The sequence below is a fragment of the Cetorhinus maximus genome, chromosome 27 (genome assembly GCF_964194155.1).
Source record: "Cetorhinus maximus chromosome 27, sCetMax3.hap1.1, whole genome shotgun sequence".
Lineage (NCBI taxonomy): Eukaryota > Metazoa > Chordata > Chondrichthyes > Lamniformes > Cetorhinidae > Cetorhinus > Cetorhinus maximus.
In genome coordinates, this window is record NC_135905.1 from 24,718,330 (window position 1) to 24,744,385 (window position 26,056).

Genomic DNA, 26,056 nt, shown 5'->3' on the forward strand with positions numbered 1-26,056 from the left:
AATCAATAAGCACTTTCATTGTTCAATTTGCCTCCATCGACCCATTGTTGCCTTTACAAGGAATTAACTGAGCGTTACCTCACAACTGCTTCTTGCAAAATAAAAAACATCCATCTTACAGTATTTGGATTTGATTTTCAGCTTGGTATTTAAATTAAACTACCACTTTTATTGCTTTTTGTGTGAATTTATTGGCTCGCCAAGTTGAGTTTTTTTTAAATCTAAGTCGTCCTTGATCATGTCCTGCTCTATGGTCTTTGGCTTCCACCCGTGTTTATTAATAATTAGAGGGTTGGATGGCTCTCCATTAATGTTCCGATCCAGTTAGTGGGGTTTAAGAGCAAGTCTCAAACAGCCCAGATTCATCAGCACATGCGCTAAATCACCAATCTTGGAATGGAGTGGTGCTCTGATCGGCCTTGAAGTTATCCTACAAGCAAAGCTTGCAACCTGCGTTCAGATCCTATAATATAATTGCATGCAAATTACTACAATGACTGGATAGCAGAGAGAGAGAGAGAGCGAGACATTCAGTTACTGACTTGTCGCGCAGTTACCAGCACTGTCTGAGAGGATGGTGGAGGTAGATTCAAGCGTGGCTTTCCAAAGCGAATTGGATAATTATCGGAAGAGAAAAGATTTTCAGGGCGACAAGGAAAAGGCAGGGGAGTGAGACGAGCTGAGATGCTCCGACAGAGAGCTGGCACAGGCAGGATGGGCCAAATGTCCCCCTTCGATGTTGTAACCATTTTATGATTATTAAATAAACCCTTTTTAAAAGAACTCTGGGACAACCAAAACACAGAATGACTGAAGAAAGGGTCAATGTCCTCTACACTTTGAGATATCTTTGGCAATATTAAATGACTGTTAATTACACAACAAATAAGGAGTGCAGCAGAAGAACTCTCTCAGTGTAAATACCGCTTTGATGTGAAGGTCAGTGTCACTGCTTCCTTATCCCACAGAACTTCATTTACAGTTTGCAAAGGACTATTCAGAATGAATGTAAATACCTCATTAATACTCTCTGTTATGTTACACATTAATTACCTATATATCTATACTTGCATTTATAATAAAAAATAATTTAACAAAGCAAAAATGGCTTAATTCATAGTTCTGAAACTACTCTAACATAGGAACAAAAATAATCAGTGGAGAATTTTGTGCAAATTTAAAACCTGTGGCTAGGAATGTATCATTTGCAATTCTACTCTCGTTGTGTATTAGCTGAGAGTGTTTACCAAGAGTGAGAGTGGAAATAAAAACCTAAGAACATCAGAAATCCGAGCAGGAGAAGACCATTCGGCCCATCGAGCCTGCTCAACAATTCAATACGATCATGGCTTATCTTGGGCTTCAACTCCACTTTCCCACCCATTCCCCATATTCCTTGAGACCAAAAACCTGTTCATCTCAACCTTAAATATATTAAACAATGGAACACCCATAACCCTTTGGGCTAGAGAATTCCAAAGATTCACAACCATCTGAGTGAAGAAACTCTCCTTATCTCAGTCCTAAATGATCTACCATGTTTCGGGTTCCCCAACCAGGGGAAACAATCTCTCAAGTGTTTACCCTGTAAAAATCCCTTTCAGAATCCTGAATGTTTTAACGAGGGACAATATTTTAAGAAGGTTTTCGAAGAGAGGATGGGATATCCTGATGCATTATTTTTGAGTTTTAAGGGATCAAAGCCAGTGCACTGTGGTGAACTCCCTCGTTCATCTTCAAATAGTGCACTGGGATCTTTTACTTCCACTTCCACCTGAGAGGTCCTCAGTTTAACATCTCAACTGAAAGACAGCACCTCCAACAGTGCAGCACTCCCTCAGTACTGCACTGGAGTACCAGCCGACAGCCTGTGTGCAAATCTGTGGAGTAGGACTTGAACCCACAATCTTGTGACAGAGAGGCTAGGGTGCTAACTACATACTTCTGCTGTAAATTCACAAAACTTGCATACATGGTCTTACTGAAAAACGAATACACCAAATTAGCAAAGCTCTGTCCCAACCTGGCTGCTGTGGCTGTACAATTAGAAATGATTCACACATTTGGAGAATACTGACGTTGCATTTCTTTTCTTATCGCTGCGGGACAATTGCTCCACATATTCCTTCAGGTTTGTCTGTAACTCCTCGTATGTACCAACCATCTGGTTAAAGATGCTGGGGACAGATTTTAAAACATATTTAAACGTGTGGACTCAGACATTTCAAAAAAAAATCTTTAACCTGGCCACATGAATTCTCTCATGAAATTACAACAAAACTACATAATTATCCAGTTGAAGGATACAATAATACTGTATTTGCTTGAGTGACAGGCAAACCTTGTGCAAGAGTTGACCACCGAACTTTGGCCAAAAAAATCCTTAATCCTTAATTTTTCTTGTAGCTTGCGTATAAATTGACCCTAGTTTTTAGGGGCAGTAGAAAAATGTGTTTTTTCATCTTTTTTTATGTACAACGCAACACCAAAATAGTGTAAACACAAGTTCCCACCGGTAATTATAGTTTCCTGGTGTTATTGTCATATTACCAATACTATTAGATTACTTACACCTTCATCACAATATCCTCTGGCAATAGAAGCAGATTCAATAGGAACTTTCATTGGGGAATTAAATAAATACTTGAAGGGGAAAAAATGTGCAGGGCTATGAGAAAGGGTAGGGGGAGTGGGATTAATTTGATGGAATTTTCAGAGACAGCACAGGTGTGAAGGGCCTAAAAATTGCTGTCAAAATAACAGTGTTCCTTGTTATTGATTGTTATTTGCACACAAGTGGCTCAGCAACTTCAGATGATGGGAGGATCAACGTGGAAATCCAAATCTTGCGCCACTTCACATTAGCTTCATGAAAACATCTCGCCGTCTGCCTCGTCACTGAAGGGGTGAAGTTGCTGTAATTGTGTGTTACATGCAAACTAAACTCATGGCAGAAAGTTAAGTCAAGCCATTTCACGTCTAAATACCTTTTTTAATGGCGCGATAATTATTATCTACTGATTAGCTGGTCCAGAGTTGTTTAAATTAACAGGGGAGCTCGGAAATCAGGTTTCGGGGTCCATCAGCATTGCCCTCTACCAATCTGTTCTTCTGGCATCGACAACTTGCCTTTCATCCCACCGTTGGGTTATCAATGCAGGTTTTGAATACTTTTTTATTTAATCACTGTCGTAGGTCATATGAGATTAAACATTTTGAAATAAAAGTGGGATTGTTTGCTTGAGAGCAGAGAAGGTTTAATAGAGGTGTTCAAAATTATGAGGGGTTTACATAGAGATGGAGAAGCCGTTTCCATTGGGAGGGTCATCAGTAACCAGGGGATGCAGATTTAAGGTAATTGATGAATGAACCAGCAGGTTTGATGTGGAGAAATATTTTTAGGCAGTGAGTTATTCTGATCTGCACTGCCTGAAAGGGTAATAGAAGAGGATTCAATAGGAACTTTCACGGGGGAATTAAATAAATACTTGAAGGGGAAAAAATGTGCAGGGCTGTGAGAAAGGGTAGGGGGAGTGGGATTAATTTGATGGAATTTTCAGAGCCTGCACAGGCGTGAAGGGCCAGATGTTCTGTATGATTCCATTGGCGGAGTTTTACGTTCCTCTGCTGGGCGGGTTGGGGTGGAAATTCCTCGGACGGCCTACCCACAGGGCTCCCACCCAACCTGACCTCCCGGCAAATTTATGGCAGGATGGGTGAGGCCTAGGCCGACCCACCTGCCCGCATCCCAATTCAGGCCCCCCTAGTGCCCAATTAATGACCACATAGGGTCTGTTCCCCATCCAGCCTCAATTTTCAGGCTGGTAGAAGGATTTCAGGAGCAGGAGGGAATGCCCAGAAAGAAAGCCCGCTCGGGCCTCAAATGGAAAGGGGGGTGGGGGGCAGGGGCGGGTGAGTAGTGGTGGAACACCTCCATCAACATCCTTCTTTCATCCTCAGGCGCCCACTCCCACAAGGTCTGGTCCCTGTGGGTGCTCCCATTCCCCTGGCCTCTCCACCACCACCACCACCACCACCCTTCTGCCACCCTGAGACCCCCACACTGGTCCTGAACTTCCAGGACTCAGACTCTGGGGGGCTGCTTGTAGTCCCAGTCCTTGTCCACAGCAGCTTCTGGAACCTCGGGGACTAGGGAGCTGCCAGCCAATCAGATTGAACAGCAGCTCTTGGAGGCAGAACTCGAATGAGGGGCAGAAAGCCCACCTCATTGGGGTGTTAAATGGCTGCGGGGCTGTGAGTATTGGTGGGATGTGGGTAGGGAAACCCCAGCATCGTAAAAATGCTGCCCATGAATCTCTGCAAGGTATTACATTGTTATACCCAAAGTTCAAAATAGCATCCAAAATTTCACAATACCCAAGAACTCACACTGATGGAAAGTTCACTCTACAGGCAAGACTTACTCGCGATCTATTACCAAGCACTGGGTATCATCATCGACAGCGATTATGTTTGCAGAACGAAGGTCCTCACTGTATAAAGAAAGAAGGGGCTGTGAATTCTGAAGCAAAATCAGGTCAGGGCTGAATCATCCTTTAATCTGACTGTTCAAACACTGTGTCCTCTCCTCCAGAGTTAAAATATTACTTTATTCTTCTAAACCAAACCCCTCACACTCCACAAGTTAATTGATTTTTAAAAATATAATTTCAAACGTATGCTAGTTTAGCAATCAGAAATTAGCAGCCTAAAACTGCTGAAGTGTTCATGTCACATCCAATCTGCTTGCTCAGCCCTATGTTGGACATACTCAGTACGTAGATAAAAACTATGCAAATGAGACCTTAGGAAATTTGCAATGCTGCCCCATTTAATTCAATCTGATTCAAGAATTTCCTTTCTTCTTATTCAGAAAGAACAGTTTAGATTCACATCCGTCGCTAATGAAACACTGATTCCTGGTATACTAAATAATTAGATGTTTGATTGTCTGCATTTTGGGCAGCAGAAATACAAACAGTCAGAGAGGGGGAAAATGGTCAAAGGGACAAGTTGGGGAGAGGATTTGAAGACAGGGTCAAAAAGGTCAGTCACCCACTTCACATGTTGTTGTCGTTAGCATTATGGACACTCAGTAAACTCCTTAACCTTTCTGGCTAATCACAGGCAGACTCCACAAAAATATCAGCAGTGAACAGCTCAGATCAGGAGTATTTGTTTTGTTTCTCAATGTGTTGTGGAAATCTCTGCCTGTTTGATTCATTCAGCATCTGTTGAATCCTGGTGTTTGCGGGGATTCCTCAGACCAAACTCACACCAGCGAGTGAAGAAACGCTCCCTGTACACTGTCCAAGCACTGAAACTAGTGACTGTGGCTTGGGAGAGGAACAGCTTCAATCAATGTGCTTGTTGTATGCAGTGGAGGAGGTGTCTAAATAATGGAACCGTGTGTGCAGAATTGGAGGTATCTGTGATTGCAAAGTTGCAACGAGTGGGAGAACTGGGATTAGGACAATGGAGCTACTTGTTAGGCTGCTCTTGTTGTGATCTCTCCTTTTTCTCTGGTTCTTTGACTTTTAACTGATTTCACTTTGTTTTACTTCTTCCAAGCTAAGATGATTTGTGAAATGGTGTTATCCTGATATAACCCGAAATGTTGTGTATATCAGGATACCAGATAACCTAAGACAATGACTAGCAGCATGGAAGCTCTGATTATACAACAGAACCTAAACATTCTTTTTAGATGTCGTTGTGCATTTAGTATTTTTGCACTCTGCCCGTGGTGAATGGTCTGTAGAGAAAGAAGTGGAAGGCGATGTAATGCAGAACCCTTAAGTGCATTGAAGGGCAGAGGGGTCTGGGTGTACAGGTCCACAGGTCACTGGAAGTGGCAACGCAGGTGGATAAGGTAGTCAGGAAGGCAAATGGCATGCTTGCCTTCATTGGCAGGGGTATTGAGTATAAAAGCTGGGAAGTCATGTTGCAGCTGTATGGAACCTTGGTTAGGCCACACTTGGAATATTGCGTGCAATTCTGGTCGCCACATTACCAGAAGGATATGGAGGCGTTGGAGAGGGTGCAGAGGAGGTTTACCAGGATGCTGCCTGGTCTGGAGGTTATTAGCTATGAGGAGAGGTTGGAAAAACTCGGATTGTTCTCACTAGAGCGTCGGAGATTTAGGGGTGACTTGATAGAAGTTTACAAAATTATGAGTGGCATGGACAGAGTAGATAGTCAGAAACTTTTTCCCAGGGTGGAAGAGTCAATTACTAGGGGACATAGATTTAAGGTGAGAGGAGAAAACTATAGAGGAGATGTGCAGGGCAAGTTTTTTACGCAGAGGGTAGTGAGTGTCTGGAATTCGCTGCCAGAGGAGGTGGTGGAAGCAGGTACGATAGTGGTGTTTAAGAGGCAGCTTGACAAGTACATGAATAGGATGGGAATAGAGGGATATGGACCCCGGAAGTGCAAAATGTTTTAGTTGACGGGCAATATGATTGGCGCAGGCTTGGAGGGCCGAAGGGCCTGTTCCTGTGCTGTACTTCTCTTTGTTCTTTGTAATCTTTGGTTTTGTATCTTTGCACTTTCTTCTTGAAGAATACTGCAAAGTACTGAAAGAATTTGTAGGCTGATTAATATTCTGACAGCTTGTGACACGAAAACTCCTTCCATGGCCTTAACTATCACTCCACGAGCTGATAGGGCAGTTAGTACAATGCAATGTTTGGGGGGGGAGGGGGGAGGGGGGGGGGGGGGGGGGGGAGGGTGGGGGGGGATGGGGGGAGGTTTATGGGCTCCCACAATCCATACAGTGAAGAAGAAGCCAAATGGTTGAAATATATTCCAGAATCCTTTCTTCTGGAATAGAGGCCTTTGCACTGATTAAAGTATCATTTGCAGTCTTTCCCCTTCTTGTTCAGCCCATTATAGATTGATGTCATCTTGTTTGCTTCAACAATCCTGTACCTAATTAACGCTTTCTCTCCAAAGTATTCTCCTGCTCCCAATGTCTTGATTTCTTGTGCATCTTCATCTCCATCTCTTGTCTGTGTCACACGCACCTGTACCAGATCAACAAGACTCTGTCAACGCTTCAACATTTCAAACAGAGATGGAGAGAATTTCACACATTAAGGAAAACACTGACACTTAAATAACAATTTATCACATCCCTGGGACATTACAAAGCATTTCATATCCACTGATATGATATGTTATCTTTACACACATCACAGCCAATGTAAGCACGAGATTGTTCTGAACAAAAAGCTAATCCATTTATTTTGAAGCCTTGGATCGGGAAGAATGTTAATCAAATCATGTCCTCGCTCTTATTACACCCACCTAGTCATCTGAACATCTCTCCAAAAAGAAAGAAATAATTTGCATTTCTATAGCACCTTTCACAAGCTCAAGACACCCCCAAGTGCTTTACATCTAATGAAGTACTTTCAAAGTGTAGTCACTGCTGTAATGTAAGAAACATGGCAGCCAAATTACACACAGCAAGATCCCACAAATAGCAACATGACACCAACCAGATAATCTGTTTTTGTGATGTTGATTGAGGGATAGATATTGGCCAGGACATCCTCCCCTGGCGGGAGAGCCACAACCTCCAAGGTGCAGGAATTGCCCTCGGTTCTGCAGTAAAGTGTGAGCCAGATTATGAACTCAAACCCCAAATTAGGATTTGAACCCAGGACGTTCTAGCTCAGAGGTAAGAGTGTTACCAACTAAGCCGCACTGACACTTAGGAAGAGTTAATTCATTGGCCACTAATATTGCAAAGTGTGATTTCAATTTCTAAATGTAGAGAGCAGGTCAATCCAAGGAACATCTTCACAAATCTGTCCAAAAACCCATGGAATATTATTATTAACAGTCCACACAAGAATGGAATTCTTTCGATATTCCAGAACTAGATCAACAAATGTTAATAGTCTTCCTACCTTTCCTTTTGCAATAATGAAGAAGGTGTTGCCTTGCTCTCCTTCACGAATGATATAATCTCCTTTATCATAATAATCCTATCAGATATGGTGAGATTACAAACTGGGATCAGCCAGTGAAGATAATCAAAACTAATAGCCAAATAATTAGAATAAATAAACTGAAAAGCTAGAAGCTAATTTGAAATCATTGACAGAGACTTCATTTGCACTATTTGTGTTGCTTTCTATTCCTCTGGCCTTTTCCACATCATTTCAAATCCTGACTCATTGAATAGAGCAGAGAGTGAACATTTACTGCTCTTTGCTCCTTCCATCTTGAATATCCCTGCTACATATTGCCACTTTGTCTGGCGCACTTGCTTAACGTGATTGTGGCATCCAGTTGGGAGCGAAAGGTATTATTTGAATCTCTTTACAAGTCTAGCTGTAAATAACATGTTGTTGGCTTGGCAGTGAAAGCATTTTTATAATGATGCTACTGCTGCCGGTGGGATAAATTGGCACAACAATTTGTGATGCTCGTCAGAGGTGCAAAGAAGGTACATTTTTCCTTAGCACATCATCAAGGGTAAGTGGAACGCTCGTTCAGTAAAAACAGAGGGAGGGGCATTTGGAGGACACATGTTATGCTAGACCTTTGCTCATTGGGTACCCAGCTAGCAATATGAAAATCCTAATAGTTATTAACATCACCAAAAAAACCCTCATATCAATGGTCAAAATAATAGTGCTCTCTTCCCAATATTAACTGATTGCTTACAATAAAAGCTCACTCTGCAGCTTTGAAGAGCACCTTTCTACATTCCCTGAGATTCAAACTCAGAGAATTGCGTGGGGGTTTTTTTTTGGTCACCTGAGAGTTTAATGTTTGTAGCAACCCAAGCTCCACATTCAAGAATCTTCTGGTTAAGCTGCTGAAAAACCTGGAGAGTTTCTGTTCACCTAATAGGGAGTACACACTCTCCTGCTAGGAAAATTGCTCCAATTACTCAAGTCCAAAGAGCATATCCACAGGTTTGCAGATACAAGAATTGGAGATCACTTGTGTGCACAGGTATAGTACTGGGCATTATCCAATTAAAACTATGTAGCTTATCAGAGCAGCTCCCACTGCTTGTCCAGCTACGACTATCCTAACTGTTGGGGAATTAGGCTTAGCTGGACCTGAGTGAGAGGAATTTCACTCCATTGTGTCGAGCTCCAAATTGTTGAGTTAAACTGGCCGGTCATCATCAATAATTCCCCAGATTACTTGCTTCAAGTATTAGAAGGGTTAACTTGCTTCTAAACTCAAATTCCATCAAAGGTCAATTTACTGCTCCCATACTCAGGGAAGATAATGTATGAAGTCTTAACCCACTCAAAACCCATCAACTTGCAGAGGTTAAAATCGAGCCTGAGTTTGAGTGGACGGCCAACAATGAATTTCCTATCTTTCCATTACACTTCAATTTCTCACCACTATATCCTTCTTTAAATGTACATAAATAAAAATGAAACTTCACCTATTAAAAACTCAGATCACTGACTTGCCATCACATTATCCTTTGACAGACCCAATGTTAAATAGGAGTGAAAATGAATTCTTTAGGACATATAATTGTACCAAGTTTTTCTGTAATTAAATGAGTTCCTAGAGGTTTTTTCATTTAGAGAAAGATTTTACAAAGTACTTACAACTTCCAGGCAATCTACAATCTTGAACAATTTCTCTTCGGGCAAATCCTTCAGCAGGGAAACACTGAGTAAAGAACATACAACTTTTTTTTTAAAAACTGCTTTGTCACATTGAAAACAACTCCATGCCTGCACTGCCCAACATACTGAAAACATTGAACTCCTTCACCTCTCTGCATGGACACAACACACGAAATGCAACATCTGTCAGAGACCTTGATCGTTCTGTTGATGATTACAAAAGTCAGGGGGAGGAAAGTAAGAAACAACACATATATATTTTGATTCAACCAAGTGAAAGCTGGGACTGAGTCTAAATGAGTCAGTGTTCTCTTCGTGGATTCTCTCAGTTTTGTGTCTTCAGTTTGTGACATTGAATATTCCAACGCTTATTTCTGAAGAAAAGTCTTATTGTCAATTTCAAATACCTGAAAGGAGAGTACAGCTATCGCCTGGGGAGAAACTGATACACATCACATGTGTTTTTCAGGGTCCACTATGTATATCGATGGGATGGTCAGCACCCAGCCTGGGCACTGGTCTGCTGAGGGAATATGAGCAGCTAGGGGCTAAATTAAAAAGCACAACCAAAAAGGTAATAATCTCCGGATTACTACCTGAGACACGAGCTAATTGGCACAGGGTCAATAAGATTAAAGAGGTAAATGCATGGCTGAAAGATTGGTGTGGGAGAAATGGGTTTGAATTCATGGGACATTGGCACCAGTACTGGGGAAAGAGGGAGCTATTCCATTCGGACGGGCTCCACTTGAATCAGGCTGGGACCAGTGTCCTGGTGAATCGCATAACTAGGGTCATAGATAGGGCTTTCAACTAAATAGTGGGGGGGAGGGTTCAGTTGCATGGAAATATAAAAAATCAAAGTTTAAGGAGAGGGTAAGAGTGCAGGTTAGTGACGAGGCTGATTGCTATCAAAAAGTGAAAGGCAGGGACAGAGTGCGTGAACGTCATATTGCACCAAAGAATCATATAAGAGTAGGGAAAATTGACAATAGGGCAAACTTAAAGGCTTTGTACCTGAGTGCATGTAGCATTTGGAATAAAACTAATGAGTTAACAGCGCAAATAGAGGTAAATAGGTATGATTTGGTGGCAATTACTTAGACGTGGTTACAGGGAGAACAGGTTTGGGAGTTGAATATCCAAGGGTACTCAGTGTTTTGGAAGGATAGGCAGTAAAGAAAAGGAGGTGGTGTAGCTTTGTTAGTGAAGGAAGAGATCAGTGCTATAGTGAGGAATGATATAGGCACTGGAGAGCAAGACGTAGAGTCAGTCTGGGCAGAAATAAGAAATAGCAAGGGAAAGAAGTCCCTAGTGGGAGTAACCTATGGATCCCCAAACAGTAGTTTAGCAGTAGGGTACAGTATAAACCAGGAAAAACTGGGAGCATGTAAGAAAGGCACAGCAATAATCATGGGTGATTTTAATATGCATATAGACTGGACTAATCAAACTGGCAACAGTTGCCTTGAGGGAGTGTTCATAGAGTGTATTAGAGATTGTTTCTTGGAGCGATATGTTGTGGATCCAACCAGGGAGCAGGCTATTCTGGATTTGGTTTTGTGTAATGAGATCGGATTAATTAATGATCCCATAGTAAAGGATCCTCTGGGGAAGAGTGATCATAGCACTACAGAATTTCAAGTTCAGCTTGAGAGTGAGAAACTTGAGTCCCACACTAGTGTCCTGGAGTTAAACAAAGGTAAATACATAGGCATGAGGGCAGATTTGGCCTTAGTGGACTGGGCAGGAAGACTACAAGGTAGGACAGTTGATGAACAGTGGCAGATATTTAAGGAGATATTCAATTCCTCCCAAGTAAAATATATTCCAGTGAGGAAGAAAGATGGTAAGAGGGGGAAAAAGCATCTATGACTACGCAAGGAAGTTAAAGATAACTTAAAGGCAATAACTAAGGCATACCAAATTGTAAAGGTCAGTGGCAGGCTGGAGGATTGGGAAACTTTTAAAGATCAACAAAGGGTTACTAAAAAAATAATAAAAAGAGCAAAGGTAAATTATGAAAGAAAACTAGCGCAAAATGTAAAAACTGATAGCAAAAACTTCTACAAGTATATAAAAGGAAAGAGAGTAGCTAAAGTGAATGTTGGTCCCTTGGAGGACGAGACTGGGGAGTTAATAGTGGGGAATGCAGAAATGGCAGAGACGCTTAATCAATATTTTGCCTCAGTTTTCACAGTGGAGGACACTAGTACCACCCCAATAGTAACAGGTAGAGCAGAGGGTATAGAGAAGGAGGAACTTAGAACAATCACCATCACTAGAGAAAAAGTACTGAGCAAACTATTGGGATTAAAGGGTGTCAAGTCCCCAGGACCTGATGGCCTACACCCCAGGGTCTTAAAGGAAGTGGCAGCAGAGACAGTGGATGCATTGGCTATAATATTCCAAAATTCCCTGGATTCTGGAAAGGTTCCAGTGGATTGGGAAAATGCTTATATAATGCCCTTATTCAAAAAGGGGGGAGACAGAAATTAGGAAACTATAGACCAGTTAGTTTAACATCTATCGTTGGGAAATTGTTGGAATCCATTATTAGGGAAGTAGTAATGGGGCATTTGGAAAGTCAAAATGCAATCCATCAGAGTTAGCATGGTTTTACGAAGAGTAAATCGTGTTTGACTAATTTGCTGGAGTTCTTTGAAGATGTGACAAGCAAAGTGGATAATGGGGATCCTGTAGATGTAGTATATCTGGATTTCCAGAAGGCCTTTGATATGGCGCCGCACAAAAGATTAATACACAAGATAAGATCACACGGAGTTAGGGGTAATATATTAGCTTGGATAGAGGATTGGCTAACCAACAGAAAGAGGGTGGGGATAAATGGGTCTTTTTCTGGATGGCAAGCTGTAACTAGTGGGGTGCCACTAGGTTCAGTCCTTGGGCCCCACCTATTTACAATCTATATTAATGACCTGGATTCAGGGATAGAAGGTACCATAGCTAAATTTGCAGATGACATAAGAAATTTACAAATGGATATGGACAGGTTAGGTGAATGGGCCAAAATTTGGCAGATGGAGTTTAACGTGGATAAGTGTGAGGTTATCCATTTTGGTTGGAAGAATAAAAAGGTGACTTATTTAAATGGAGAGAAACTTCAAAATGCTTCAGTGCAGAGGGATCTGAGTGCCCTCGTGCATGAAACGCTGAAAGCTAGTATGCAGGTACAGCAGGTAATAAGGAAGGCAAATGGAATTTTGGCATTTATTGCTAAAGGAATAGAGTATAAAAATAGGGAAGTGTTGTTGCAACTGTACAAGGCATTGGTGAGACCGCACCTGGAGTACGGTGCAGTTTTGGTCCCCTTACTTGAGGAAGGATGTAGTTGCACTGGAGGCGGTTCAGAGGAGGTTCACTAGGTTGATTCCAGAGATGCGGGACTTGTCATATGAGGAGAGATTGAGTAGTTTAGGCCTATACCCGCTAGAGTTTAGAAGGATGAGAGGAGATCTAATTGATGTATATAAGATGCTAAAGGGGATAGAGAAAGTAGACGTGGAGCAGATGTTTCCCCTTCTGGGGCATTCTAGAATGAGGCACCATAGTTTTAGGTTAAGGAGTAGTAGATTTAAATCAGAGATGAGGAGGAATTACTTTTCTCAAAGGGTCGTGAAATCTGTGGAATTCACTACCTCAGAGTGCAGTGGATGCCAGGACGCTGAATAAATTTAAGGAGGAGATAGACAGTTTTTTAATTAGTAACGGGTTGAAAGGTTATGGGGAGAGGACGGGAAATTGGAGCTGAGGCCGAAATGAGATCAGCCATGATCGTAATGAATGGCGGGGCAGGCTCGAGGGGCTGAATTGCCGACTCCTGCTCCTAGTTCTTATGTTCCACAGAATCTGTTTTGTGGTATCGCGGGCAGCCAGTAACTCCAAGTTCTTACCTGCTGAGAAAGTTGAAATATTTCTTGTTTCTTGCCTGTGCTGTCTCCATCATAATGCTCTGGAAAACCTGGCGATCCAGAACCCAAATCCAAGACTCCGTCACAGCTGAAAAACATAGCACGGGACCAGTTAACACTTATAACTATTAAAGACAAATTGAAAGGATTAGGGCTTCATTTTTGTACTAATAGTATCTCAAGACCACGTTCTTCAGTGATAAACCTGTGAAAAGGGATTCAGACACCTGACTATTTACCTCCCAACACCATTCCAAGACAATCTCTTCTGTCTGTCCATAGGCATAAAGACACATGCAAGATCTGGTAGCCCACTCAGTCCTTCACAGTGAGGATAGAATGATTCTCTACCACTCAATAGTCCAACCAGGATTCTGTTCAAGAACAGGGAGAATTCTCTCAATAAAGGGAACCAAGGTTAGGGTCACAATTTGTGACCTTGGCTGGGAGAATTCTGCAGCTGTAACAGCTGGGGAAGCTCAGCGGTGACAAATATGGATCACGTATCGCTAATGAAGAATTAATGCTGTCTATGTATAGGAATATTTAAATGAACATGCAGGTGTGTTTAAGAATCAGCAGCATCAATCCCCAATTACCTCCATGTGCCTTACTTTTGGAGACATTTGAGATTTTAGTGCTGTCACTGCCTAACCCAGCTATGGTCTATTAGGGCTACACATGAGCTTGAATATTTTCTGCCAACAATTCCAAACAACTGAAGAAATCATACACACGATTCACACACACTCAATCAGACACACACTCAATCACACACACACTCAATCAGACACACACTCAATCACACACACACTCAATCAGACACACACTCAATCACACACACACTCAATCACACACACACACTCAATCACACACACACACACTCAATCACACACACACTCTCACACGCTCTCACAATCACACACTCTCACACGCTGTCACAATCACACATACACACACGCTCTCACAATCACACATACACACACGCTCTCACAATCACACACTCTCACACGCTCTCACAATCACACACTCTCACACGCTCTCACAATCACACATACACACACGCTCTCACAATCACACATACACACACGCTCTCACAATCACACATACACACACGCTCTCACAATCACACATACGCTCCCACAATCACACATACACACGCTCTCACAATCACACATACACACACGCTCTCACAATCACACATACACACACGCTCTCACAATCACACATACACACACGCTCTCACAATCACAGATACACACATACTCTCACAATCACACACGCTCTCACAATCACACATACACGCGCGCTCTCACAATCACACATACACGCGCGCTCTCACAATCACGCACGCGCGCTCTCACAATCACGCACGCGCGCTCTCACAATCACGCACACGCGCTCTCACAATCACGCACACGCGCTCTCACAATCGCACACGCGCTCTCACAATCGCACACGCGCTCTCACAATCGCACACGCGCCCTCACAATCGCACACGCGCCCTCAAAATCACACACACCAGCGCGCCCTCACAATCACACACACCAGCGCGCCCTCACAATCACACACACCAGCGCGCCCTCACAATCACACACACCAGCGCGCCCTCACAATCACACACACCAGCGCGCCCTCACAATCACACACACCAGCGCGCCCTCACAATCACACATACACGCTCTCACAATCACACACACACGCTCTCACAATCACACACACACGCTCTCGCAATCACACACACCAGCGCGCTCTCACAATCACACACACCAGCGCGCTCTCGCATGCAGACGCACAAACGCATGCAGACGTGCACACACAACACTAGCTGTTGAGGCTGGTTTCAGATCTTCAGCTTCAGAAACAATTTCAGCTTCATAAGCAAGTTGAAGATCAGTCTCCCCAGTATTCAGTACATGATTACAGGCCAGTCATGAACGTACAGGTAGAGAGGCTGATGGAGTGACAGAAGGGCAGATATTCAAAGAGAGAAGTTGTTATTACCTTTGACTGTAGCTGTCCTTTTGCAGTTGTATAGGATCGCAAGCTCCCCAAATGCAGTTCCAGGATGCATCTGTCCCAGTAGTTTGCCATTCTGCATAACTTCCAAAATCCCATCTTTAAAAGGATAATGAAAACGTATTCATAACAACAGTCACCTCTACTTTACTCAGCACTGGTACACAACCCTGGATTTAAAGATGAAACTGGATGTGGGAGCTCTGTGATTGGAGGATTATTTCTATTTGGTCTTATCATAGTGTTTTGTGTCCACATTAACACAACCTGACGATATTGTATTCTTGCCATAAAATAATGATGTAACATGTAACGATACACGGTCCCACAGCACAGAAACAGGCCACTTTGTTCACCAGGGGCCCTGCTGGTGTTAATGCCCCACAGGAGCCTCCTCCCACCCCTCATCACTACACCACGTGCTTCTATTTCTCCCTCTTGTCCTTTTCGAGCTTCCCTTTAAGTCAGAGGTGGGGAACCTTCCTCTGATCACGGGCCATTCCCACACAGACAAAATCAGTCGCGGGCCACACACACGCGTATAAAAGCTAAATTAAGTTGATTTTTGAGAGAACACAGAAACATTCAACTCACCTGCTGTTTTAATGCGATGGCTGAATTTGAATAAGATATTGTTAAATATTATTATAATAATTTAGCTGACACTTTTACCCAAAGCAAATTCATAAGGATGATGATAAATGTTATTTTGAAGGCGCTGCTGTCATAGGTCTATATTTTTAGAAATCTTGCTGCAGGCCGGGTGAAATTGAGCAGAGGGCCGGATCTGGCCCACGGGCCATAGGTTCCCCAACCTGGCTTTAAATGTATCGATGCATATTCACCTCAACCATGCCCCTGTGGTAGTGTGTTCCACATTCTCGCCACTCTCTGAGTAAAGAGGTTTCTCCTGAATTCCTTATTGGATCCATTAGTGACCATTTTATATTGAAGGCCCACTAATTCTGGTTTCACGCGCAAGTGGAAGCACCTTCTCTACGTCTGCCCCATCGAACCCTTTCACAATCCTGAAGACCTCTGTCAGATCATCCCTCAGTCTTCTCTTTTCTAGAGTAAGGCCCCCAAATGTTTTTTTTCCCCCCAACAGATGGATTCCTGCTTTAATATACAGGAGTAACATTGGTATAGGAGCACTTTGGAAAGCTAAAGGACCATCACAACACCGTGTCTTCCCACATGTACGCCAAGTGTACACACAGCGTACACAAAGTGTATTCAATGAATTAAGGATCCATCAATGCAGAACAAGGGATACAACATCTTAAAATGAGAGCCAGCTGTGATGGTGGCAATCTGAAACTCTCTCCCTCAGAGAGTCAATCGGAGTTTCCAAGTCTGTGATCAATAGATTTTTATTAGGCAAGGATATCAAGGCTATGGAGAAAATGTGGGTAACTGGAGGTGACATGCAAATCAGCTATGATCTGATTGAATGGTGATGCAGGTCTGAGGGGCTGAATGGCCTCTTCCTGTTCATAATGATCCGATTTGATCCTATAATCCTTTAAGTATTTTCACAGTATGCTAACCGTTCATGACAACTGAGTTCACAAAGTTACAGCATTCTGGAAAGCATTATTAAACATTATGTTAAAGTGGACAAGGATAGCTACAGACTTGTGATGGGACTTCTTTGTTTCCATGGTCACCTTATTAAAGGTATAAAAGGCTACACAGATTGCACTTTCTGCATATTGGTCTGATTCTAATGAGGTCGCACTAGTTAAACTGATACATCTTCATCAGTTTTTAATGGATGCACAGCTGTGTTCTGACTAGAAAAGGACCCATCTCAATGTTCAGATGTCCTTTATTCACTATTAAATGAATTCATCTGTTGCTACCATTACAATAGTCTTTGCCACATAGAAATATGTTCACAAGTGGGAAGGAGCCTCAGATTTTTCCTATTTTAACTGGTGTAAAATTTGCAGTTTTCAAAAAGAGTTCAGTCCTAAATGGAACAGTAACATCCATTTGGCCACCAACTCAACGCATATTAATAGGACAGTCGATCTCTATAATTGGTTATTCAAGAGGAAGAGGTGGGGGCGGGGAAGGGGAAAATGGAGGCGGCTACCTTTTAGGGTTAGGATCTGGTACTATAATGAACAGGGTCAATGAAGCTTGACTAGGATCGAAAGAACAACAAACTTTGGGCTCCTGTAAAGGGGAATTCCCGTTCCCATTTCCCCAGTAGTTCCTCATGTCAGTTTGCTGAACCGTGAGCTGCTGTTGATGAAGGAACACAGATGGCGAGGTCCCTGGTCTCTATCACACAAACTGGAACACTCTTGCTGGTAAATCTCAGCTCTGCAGCCACTTGTGACTGGGATCACACACAAAGTTGCCAAAACATTCGAACGTACCTGCCAGAACGTAGAGGTGGTTTCCCAGTTCGCCCTCCTGAATGACGAGGTCTGTTTTCTGGTAGCTTCTCTCGTACATACACTCCACAATCTCCCGCACATGCTGAGATTCGAGCTTCTTCAGGAAGTCATTGTGCATTATTGCATCTGTGATCAGTTTCTTTAAGCTGCCAAATATATCATTATTCTGATTACCGAAAAAAAAGAAAGACTTGCATTTATATAGCATTTTTCATGACACCGGACATCTCAAAGTGCTTTACAGCCAATGAAGTGCTTTTTGAAGTGTAGTGATCTGTTATAATGCACCCAATTTGTGCACAGCAAGATCCCACAAACAGCAATGTGATAATAACCAGATAATCTGTTTTTTTGTGATGTTGGTTGAGGAATAAATACCAGAGGACCAGGGACAACTCCCCTGCTCTTTTTTGAAATAGTGTCATGGGATCTTTTACAGCCACCCGAGCAAGCAGACGGGGCTTCATTTTCACCTCTGACAGTGCAGCACTCCCTCCGTGCTGCCCTGCAATGTCAGCCCAGGTCTTTCTGCTCAAGCCCTGGAATGGGACTTGAACCCAGCACCTTGTGGCTCAGAGGAGCGAGTGCTGCCGATTGAACAACTTCAATCACTTCCGCTTCTTAATCATCACTGGAAAGATCATCCCAATACAATGCCACAACATCCTGGCTACATTATTTCGTTGGGTCAATCTTTAGCCGCCAACACTTCTCTTTTTGGCGGGGGGAATTAATCTGATTTCACCTTTTTCCATCTTCGACTCACTTTCCCAGTTTATAAAGGGAGTTGAAGACTTGTTCCCAAACCTCCAGTTGATGGCAGTGAGGCGGTGATTTACTCTCTCTCCGGTGGAGTGTCAGGTGTGGATTCCTTATCAACTCGCACTAGCGCGGCAAAGCAATTGCTGAAAAAAGAGAGACATTTTTTGTCAAAGCTTTTTGTCTTGCACTCATCAGGGCAATTCGCAAGAATAACAAATGTAAAGGGAACAACAATTTATACTGTATGAAAGGAGAGTGCTGATTGGTTGGCAAGTGGACTCTGAATAGGACCCGAGCCATTTACATATGAACAAGGAGCAGGAGTAGGCCATTCAGCCCCTCAAGCCTGCTCTGCCATTTAATAAGATCATGGCTGATCTGATAGTAATCTGAAATCTGCATCCCAGCTACCACCGATAACCCTTGCTTACCAAGAATCTATCCACCTCTGCCTTAAAAATATTTAAAGACTCTGCTTCCACCACCTTTTCAGGAAGAGAGTTCCACAGGCCCATGACCCTCAGTGAAAAAATTTCATCTCATCTCTGTTTTAAATGGGCAACCCCTTATTTTTAAACAGTGACCCCTCACCATGCAAGCTTGATGCCGAAATAGGGCACATCAAAGGCATCCTGTGGGATAATAGATACCCTGATTGGATCATTGAGCACTGTGTGTTGTGCAAACTCATGAATGGGCCTAAGGCCGTCACTTTCAGCCCTGAAAAGTGCCCAGTCTGTCTCCGATTACCCTGGAAGGGCAAGTTATCACAAAAATTTGAGCAACAGGTGAAGCTAGCTGTTGCACGCTGTAACTATGCAGTAGCAACACGAGTGGTACTCACCCCTAACAAGATGCTGCCGTCAAGCCAAAAAGACGTTCTGCCTATCACACGTGAGTAATGTGGTGTATGGATTTCACTGCCAGTATGATGCTAGGGGTATGTAGGCCGTACATCCCAAAGACTGGTGGATCATATCAAACAGCATGTCCCAGCCACTGTTTGCATCGGGCAAGGTGCAGACTGTACCCAACTAGCCCATGCTTGCAAAACTCAAAACACACAGTGTCCAATATTAGATGTGATTCCACAATTGGACAACTTTTGCTAAATAATCCTCAATGTGCTAAGAATTACACTGACAACCAATTTAAGATTGTCAATTGGGTTCACAGTGTGGCACGTGTGTGTACTGGAAGCTACATGTGTATATTAATACACAGGGCCCTCTTCTTTGCAGAAAGAAAGAACATGGACATACATTACACCTGTTTCACCTAAACAAGATAAGTGACAGCCATTCACTGATTCATTCCTCAGGGCAATGCCTAGATCAATCAGAATCAAGCTGCCTGGTTTAAATTCCAAACAATGTTTGGCAGTTAACTGTCAGTCACCATCAACCGGTGAATCCTCCATGGCAATGCCTCTACCAGAGTCCACTTGCCAACCAATTAGCACCCTCTTCTCATACAGTATAAATTGTCGTTCCCTTTACATTTGGTATTCCTGTGAATTGTGTGCAACACAAAAAGCTTCGGCCAAAATGTCTCTTTTTACAGAAATTCTCAAGTGGCAGAGGAAGTTAATCACCAGCAGAAACCCATGGTGCCCACGTGTTACGTTCCTGGAATGAATGAACCCAACATTCATCATTCACAAACATGTCGCGTGAATGTTGGCTATTCGCTATGGAGGGCATCATATTGGCTGTAAGCTCTTTGGAAAGTCCCGAGGTTGTGAAAGGCTCTATAGACATTTGAGTTCATTCCTTCTTCTTGTTTCCTACAGTGATTCATGACCTCAGGACATCCCAAAGTGCTTCACAGTCAATTAAGTGCTTTTTGAAGTATAGTCACTGCTGGAATGTAGGAAATGCAGCACTGAATTTGCACACAGCAAGATCCCATATACAGCAATGTGATAAATGACAGATAGCCTGTTTTCAAGATGCTGGCTGAGGGATGGACGTTAGCCAAACACCAGGGAGAACTCCCCTCTGTAAAATTCTACTGAGCTGACAACTGACTGGGTTTATAACTGGGTTGAGGTTATACATGGGCTAGGTTTATAAGTGAATGGAGCAGGATTTTAAAGGGTTGGGGTGGGGGGCGGGGGGCGGCGTTGTTGTGGGGTTATGTATCCTCCCCCCCCGCACTGCTATGGGCATGGGTGTCCCTCCCAGGGGCAGGGAAGCTCTGCTTTCTCACCCAGAATCCTTCCGCACTCGAACCTGCTCAATGGAGAACTTCTGAACATTGTGGCAGTAATAATTCCAAGAGGTCGGTTCCGCCGACACTCCCTCTTTCGCTTTGAAACGTCGGTGAATCTCTGTCGCCACCTGTGCAAACCGCTTTGGCCCCTCATTAATGACACTGACCAACTTCTTGTGTTGGTTGACAGTGGGGGACACAGGAGCTGTATTGTATCCGATAGCGTCCTGAAGCTTGTCTATTTGAGAAAGTTTTCCTTTCAGTTCTTTCTCCAGGGACTTTATTTTCTCTGATTTGCGCTTCAGCTGATCATCTTTCTTCTTCAATTCTTCCTCGAGGTTAAGAATCTTCCTTCTGAGCTTCTCTAAAATCTCCAATGAAGGTCCCATCAGGCTGGCCGTAGAGTTGGTTTCCTCAGGTCTTGACGCGCTTATAGAACCGTTTCCCATTGTGAAGATATAAATCATCCCAAACTCCTCTCCACACTGTCCTGGACAGACTGCTGTAGGAATAAAACCATTCACACAGTCAGAATGTCATTGAAAACACAACTTGCTGAGTGGCTGTTTGAAGCTCTTTAATGACTATTTTCTATTGCATAAACAATCATCTCCTGTTTGCATGAATTATATCTGAAAATAACACTGCATAAACAGTGATATTTAAAATCATACACAATGATTTTCCTTAAGCCTTTGCCCAATATCCCCAGGGCACAACATAGTGGGATGGTAGCATGTTGTGGGATGTGTGTCCCACTCCATTATTCACACAATCTGGGCTGATGATCTGCTGTAACACAGGAAATGCAGCAGCCAATTCGCACACAGCAAGCTCCCACAAACAGCAATATGATAATGACTGGATAATCTGTTTTAAGTGATTCGATTGAGGGATAAATATTGGCCCCAGGGTGAACTCCACTCCTCTAATTTGTATTTGGATTGTGGGATTTTTTACATCAATCTGAAAGGGCAGATAGTTTAATAGTTTATCTGAATGACAACACCTCCAATACTATGGCACTCCTTCAGTATTGCACTGGGAGTGTCAGCCTCGACTGCTGCCCTCAATGCTCGGGAGCAGGGCTTGAATCCACAACCTTTTGACAGAGAAAAGAGGACTCTCAGCAGAGCCATGGCTGACACCATTATCCCATGATTTATGGAATAGAAATGATAACTATTTATACCTGCAGGAAAAGAAATGATTAAATCACATAAACCTCCTTAAAGTGATCAATCTGTACAATTATTATCCACAAATTACTTTTCATAATATTTGGTTCAGACTTGATGTCATAAATCAGACAGATGGCCGGAATTTCAAAATGATCTGTTTGCTAAATGTTTTTCCGGTCTAAATAACCCCCTCACATTGTTTTATTTTTACAGTTTTATTACTTTATTACCAGTAGAAATATTCAGGAAATGGGATATCCAACAGCCACACCCTAAACAAATCAATTCTGTACAGTTCGTACCAAGATAATGTTCAGAACCGGAAATTCCCCCAAGAAGCAAACATGCAATAAAACTCATGTTGATTGTTAAATAACACAAATTATATTTAATTATTCACGTGTTGAGTTCATTTTGCAGTGTGTGGTATGCTTTCAGTTCTCAGAGTAGTTTATCTGAAGGTAAATTATAGGTGAGCTTAAACCAACAAGTTAACATTTATACATCCCTGCAACCTTTGAATTCTTGGAATCAAGGGTTTGATGGCTGTGAACTCTGCATTTGTGCATGTGGAGTATTTTCAGAAAAAGGAGAAATTTGAAGATGGGTGAGGGTTGGGAGCAGAAGAAAAAATGAGATTGGGTCTAGAATGAAGATTTTGTTTGACTTTGCGATGAGCGTTATTTCCAACGAATGGAAAACCAGTCCCAATGGCAAATATATCACACCTGTGTCAACTTCCACTCTCCTCTCGCCAGTTTTTTTTGGATGTGTAGGCAGAGGTTTAAACAATGGGAGATATTGCACCCAAAAATGTAGGAAATGTTTTTTCTTCCTTCAGTCCACCATTCTGAATTTTTTGCTATCCTTTTCTGAAGGCTCAGACTAATGTTCTGGTCCAATTGGACAGGCACTGAGACTGATAACTCATTCACAAAAACAGCTCCTCACAAGTGAGCCAATCGCAGGAACGTTGACCACCTGTTTGACCAAAAGGCCATTTCAGCCAAACCTGATTCATTCTGCACCATAGGCCTGACAGTAATTCACTCAAAACCCATTCAGCTCCACAGAGTTAAAACTGGCCCCAAATGCCCACAATTACTTGGCAGCAGTGGTCACTGAGTAGCAACCAGGAGCGGGTGCTATGATCTTCTCTCCAGCCTACAGGGCTAAAGTTGACTCTATCTCAGCACAGAACACAGATAGGAAGTGGTTTATTTGGACCAGTGCTCCTGTGGACTGTGCCTTCAAGACTGGACTATTAGGGGAGATAAGGAAAATCACAGTGTGAAAACCTTGGAGAAATGGGTACTAGGGTACATGGTCAAAGGGGGAATGCAATTGATATAGATATGAACTTTCTTAAAACGTAGAGTGCTATATAAGAGGCTTATGATGAAGATTAAGGCCCAAGGTGGCTTGGATGGTGGGATTGTTGAAAGACAGAAAGTAGAGAGATGGAGTGAATAGATGATTCTCAAATTGGCAAGACGTAGTCAGTGGCATCTGCCAGGGACTTTGTGCTATCCATAAACATGAATATTTTAAATGTGGGTGCGGAGGGAATATTACCATTTGCTGAGAAGGAATAGGGGAGGAGACAGAAGAAGCTCGATCGGTTAGGAGAGTGGGCAGGTAGGGGGCAAAAAAACCCAGCTTGATGTAGATAAATGGGGAAAAGAACCAATAATTAAATTATACATAATTAGTATGATTTTCAAAGGAATAGAGAGACCTCGGGATGGTGATGTAAAGTTTGTTAAAAGTTGGGTCGCAGGTAAATAAAGCCATATAACAGGAAGCAGGGAAAAATGGGATTGTGGGCTTGAAACACAGTAACAGGGTGGGAAGATAAAACTTTACCAGGTCACAGGTGCTGAATATGGTCAGGTATTTAAGGATGGAGTAGATACAAGGACCATTGAAAAGATATAACCCATATTGAAAGATTCAGAAAACATAGTATTCAAATAAACAGCGAAAGTTAAGAGTCATCAAAGAGAGGTATCCACAAAAGGGTTTTAGGAGATAAATGGTGAACGGTTGTATAGAATTAGCAACAAGGTGGGGAATAAATTAGCACTGGACACATTAAAGGGGAGGCTTGAAACCCATTTTTCAAAAGGTCATTTGAATGTTTATTACCACAAGTGACTATTGCAGCTGTAATATCACAAGATTTAAGAGGGAGATGGATAAATATTTGAAGAAGAACATTAACTAATATGGAGCAGCAGTAGGAAAATGATATTAGAGGGAGAATTAACACAGACACACATCATTAGCTGAACATTAGCTGAACACAATAAATAGACCACACTAAAACTTATCAACATATCAGTTCACCCAATAGGGTTACACTGAGCACTTCCCTCTCAGAAGATGCTGCCAGGTTTATGAAAACATTTTTACTGCAAACTCCAAAGTAACACAACCCTTTATCTGCAAAAGAGAGAGTTCCTCGTACACAGTTATATTGCACTTGGTGCAAATTCAAATTGACTTTCCACATGGGAGAACGGGGTCTCCGGAATTCTGGTGAAGCTGCTACTTCCAGAGTGATTCTGTTCTGCTCTGACGAGGGGCCAACATCTTTCTGCGTTGATGGAAGGTGGTAACATAGCAACACAATTACTGATTTTAACAAAGAAACTACACCAAACTCAAAGCCAATATTGAGGCTCATTGAGGAGGGGGGGTGGGGGGGGGCGGGTGGAGAGGGGAGTATGAGGATGAAGGGAGGAGGGAGATGGTGAAGGGGAAAAGGAAAGGAGGGGAGGGAAGAATGAAGAGAGACATTGAATATTCCTGGCCCCAGGGTCCCAGAAGTCCTGACTGGAGTCTTCTATTCTGGAGTCTAGGTTCAGTGAGTGGCGGGTGTGAAAGTGAGACTGATTTCCGCTGTGGTAGAGAGGAGAGTGGGGGATGGCTGACCATGTGCAATCTTGCTCTGTTCAGTTTACTACATATGTATCTTGCGAGGAGCTCGCCGATTCTCCACGGTCAGGCAGACAGGAGGTCGCCGTCCCCATCGTTACCTCATGGGGCTGAAGGCTCAGGTGCCACATTTAAAGGACCCCCCGGGCAGTCTGAACTGCCCCATTCCACCTTTACCGGGCCACTGCTCCGCCCCTCCCCGCTAGCCCTTCCTCGGTCATTTCCCATGCAACTTGCGCTGCCACCGCCCGGTGTCGAGCACAGGCCGGCATTTAGAGACGCTCCCTAAAGGGGACAATGCAGTGGCACAGCTCACTGTTAATCATGGAGCAAGTCTACTCGCCAGATGCAATCGTGAACGTGAACGTTCTAATTTCTCGCTGATGGGGGAACTTAATTGGGAGGAGGGGGAAACTTGATTCCGGCGAAGTGGCCTTTTGATAAACATATTGAGATGCAGAAGGGATCCCGACATTGTTCATCGGGAAGCTCCAGCCCCGAGAACTTAATTCCTACGGATCATCCCGCTGACGGGAAACTGATCTTTGGCCTCGCGCCAAATGAATTTCCCCCACCCGCCTGTTGGCAGGGCCGGGAGATTCCACCCCCAGTCTGCCTCCGAGCAGCATTGCCTCAAACCACGGAAATGTCCAGTGACTGCAGTGATTGAGAAATGGGTATTGGGAATGAGAGAGGGATGGGATGGGATGGGATGGGATCGAACAAAAATGATGAATGAAAATCTTAACCTTTGCCCTAATTTTTCAGTTAAATAAACGAGAATCACACTGAAAAAAAGCATCTCCTCCCTCTTTTTGCAGCAGAGATTAACTGCAAGGCCGGGGTTCCTGGAATGGTTTATAAAGTACAGGGTTGAAATAGTTTTGTTTAAATGTTGTTCCTTTAATGCTGGAACTCACAGCCACATTAGGAAAAAAAATGGAACACAGAGGATACAGAAAATTACTGACAAAACCTTT

General features: G+C 43.0%; 1 protein-coding gene across 1 annotated transcript in view; it reads right to left on the bottom strand.

The window, feature by feature from the left end:
* Window positions 1–21,451, bottom strand: part of prkg2l (protein kinase cGMP-dependent 2, like) — a 44,207-nt gene extending 22,756 nt beyond the window's left edge. The window contains exons 1-9 of the mRNA XM_078531050.1: window positions 20,953–21,451; window positions 17,959–18,125; window positions 15,554–15,667; window positions 13,532–13,637; window positions 9,597–9,660; window positions 7,917–7,994; window positions 6,931–7,025; window positions 4,425–4,493; window positions 2,079–2,177 (exon numbers count right to left, since the gene is read on the bottom strand). Coding sequence (XP_078387176.1) covers window positions 2,079–2,177; window positions 4,425–4,493; window positions 6,931–7,025; window positions 7,917–7,994; window positions 9,597–9,660; window positions 13,532–13,637; window positions 15,554–15,667; window positions 17,959–18,125; window positions 20,953–21,422 — 1,262 coding nt within the window. The 5' untranslated portion in view covers window positions 21,423–21,451. The remainder of the gene's footprint in view (window positions 1–2,078; window positions 2,178–4,424; window positions 4,494–6,930; window positions 7,026–7,916; window positions 7,995–9,596; window positions 9,661–13,531; window positions 13,638–15,553; window positions 15,668–17,958; window positions 18,126–20,952) is intronic.
* Between the last annotated feature and the right edge of the window lie 4,605 nt (window positions 21,452–26,056).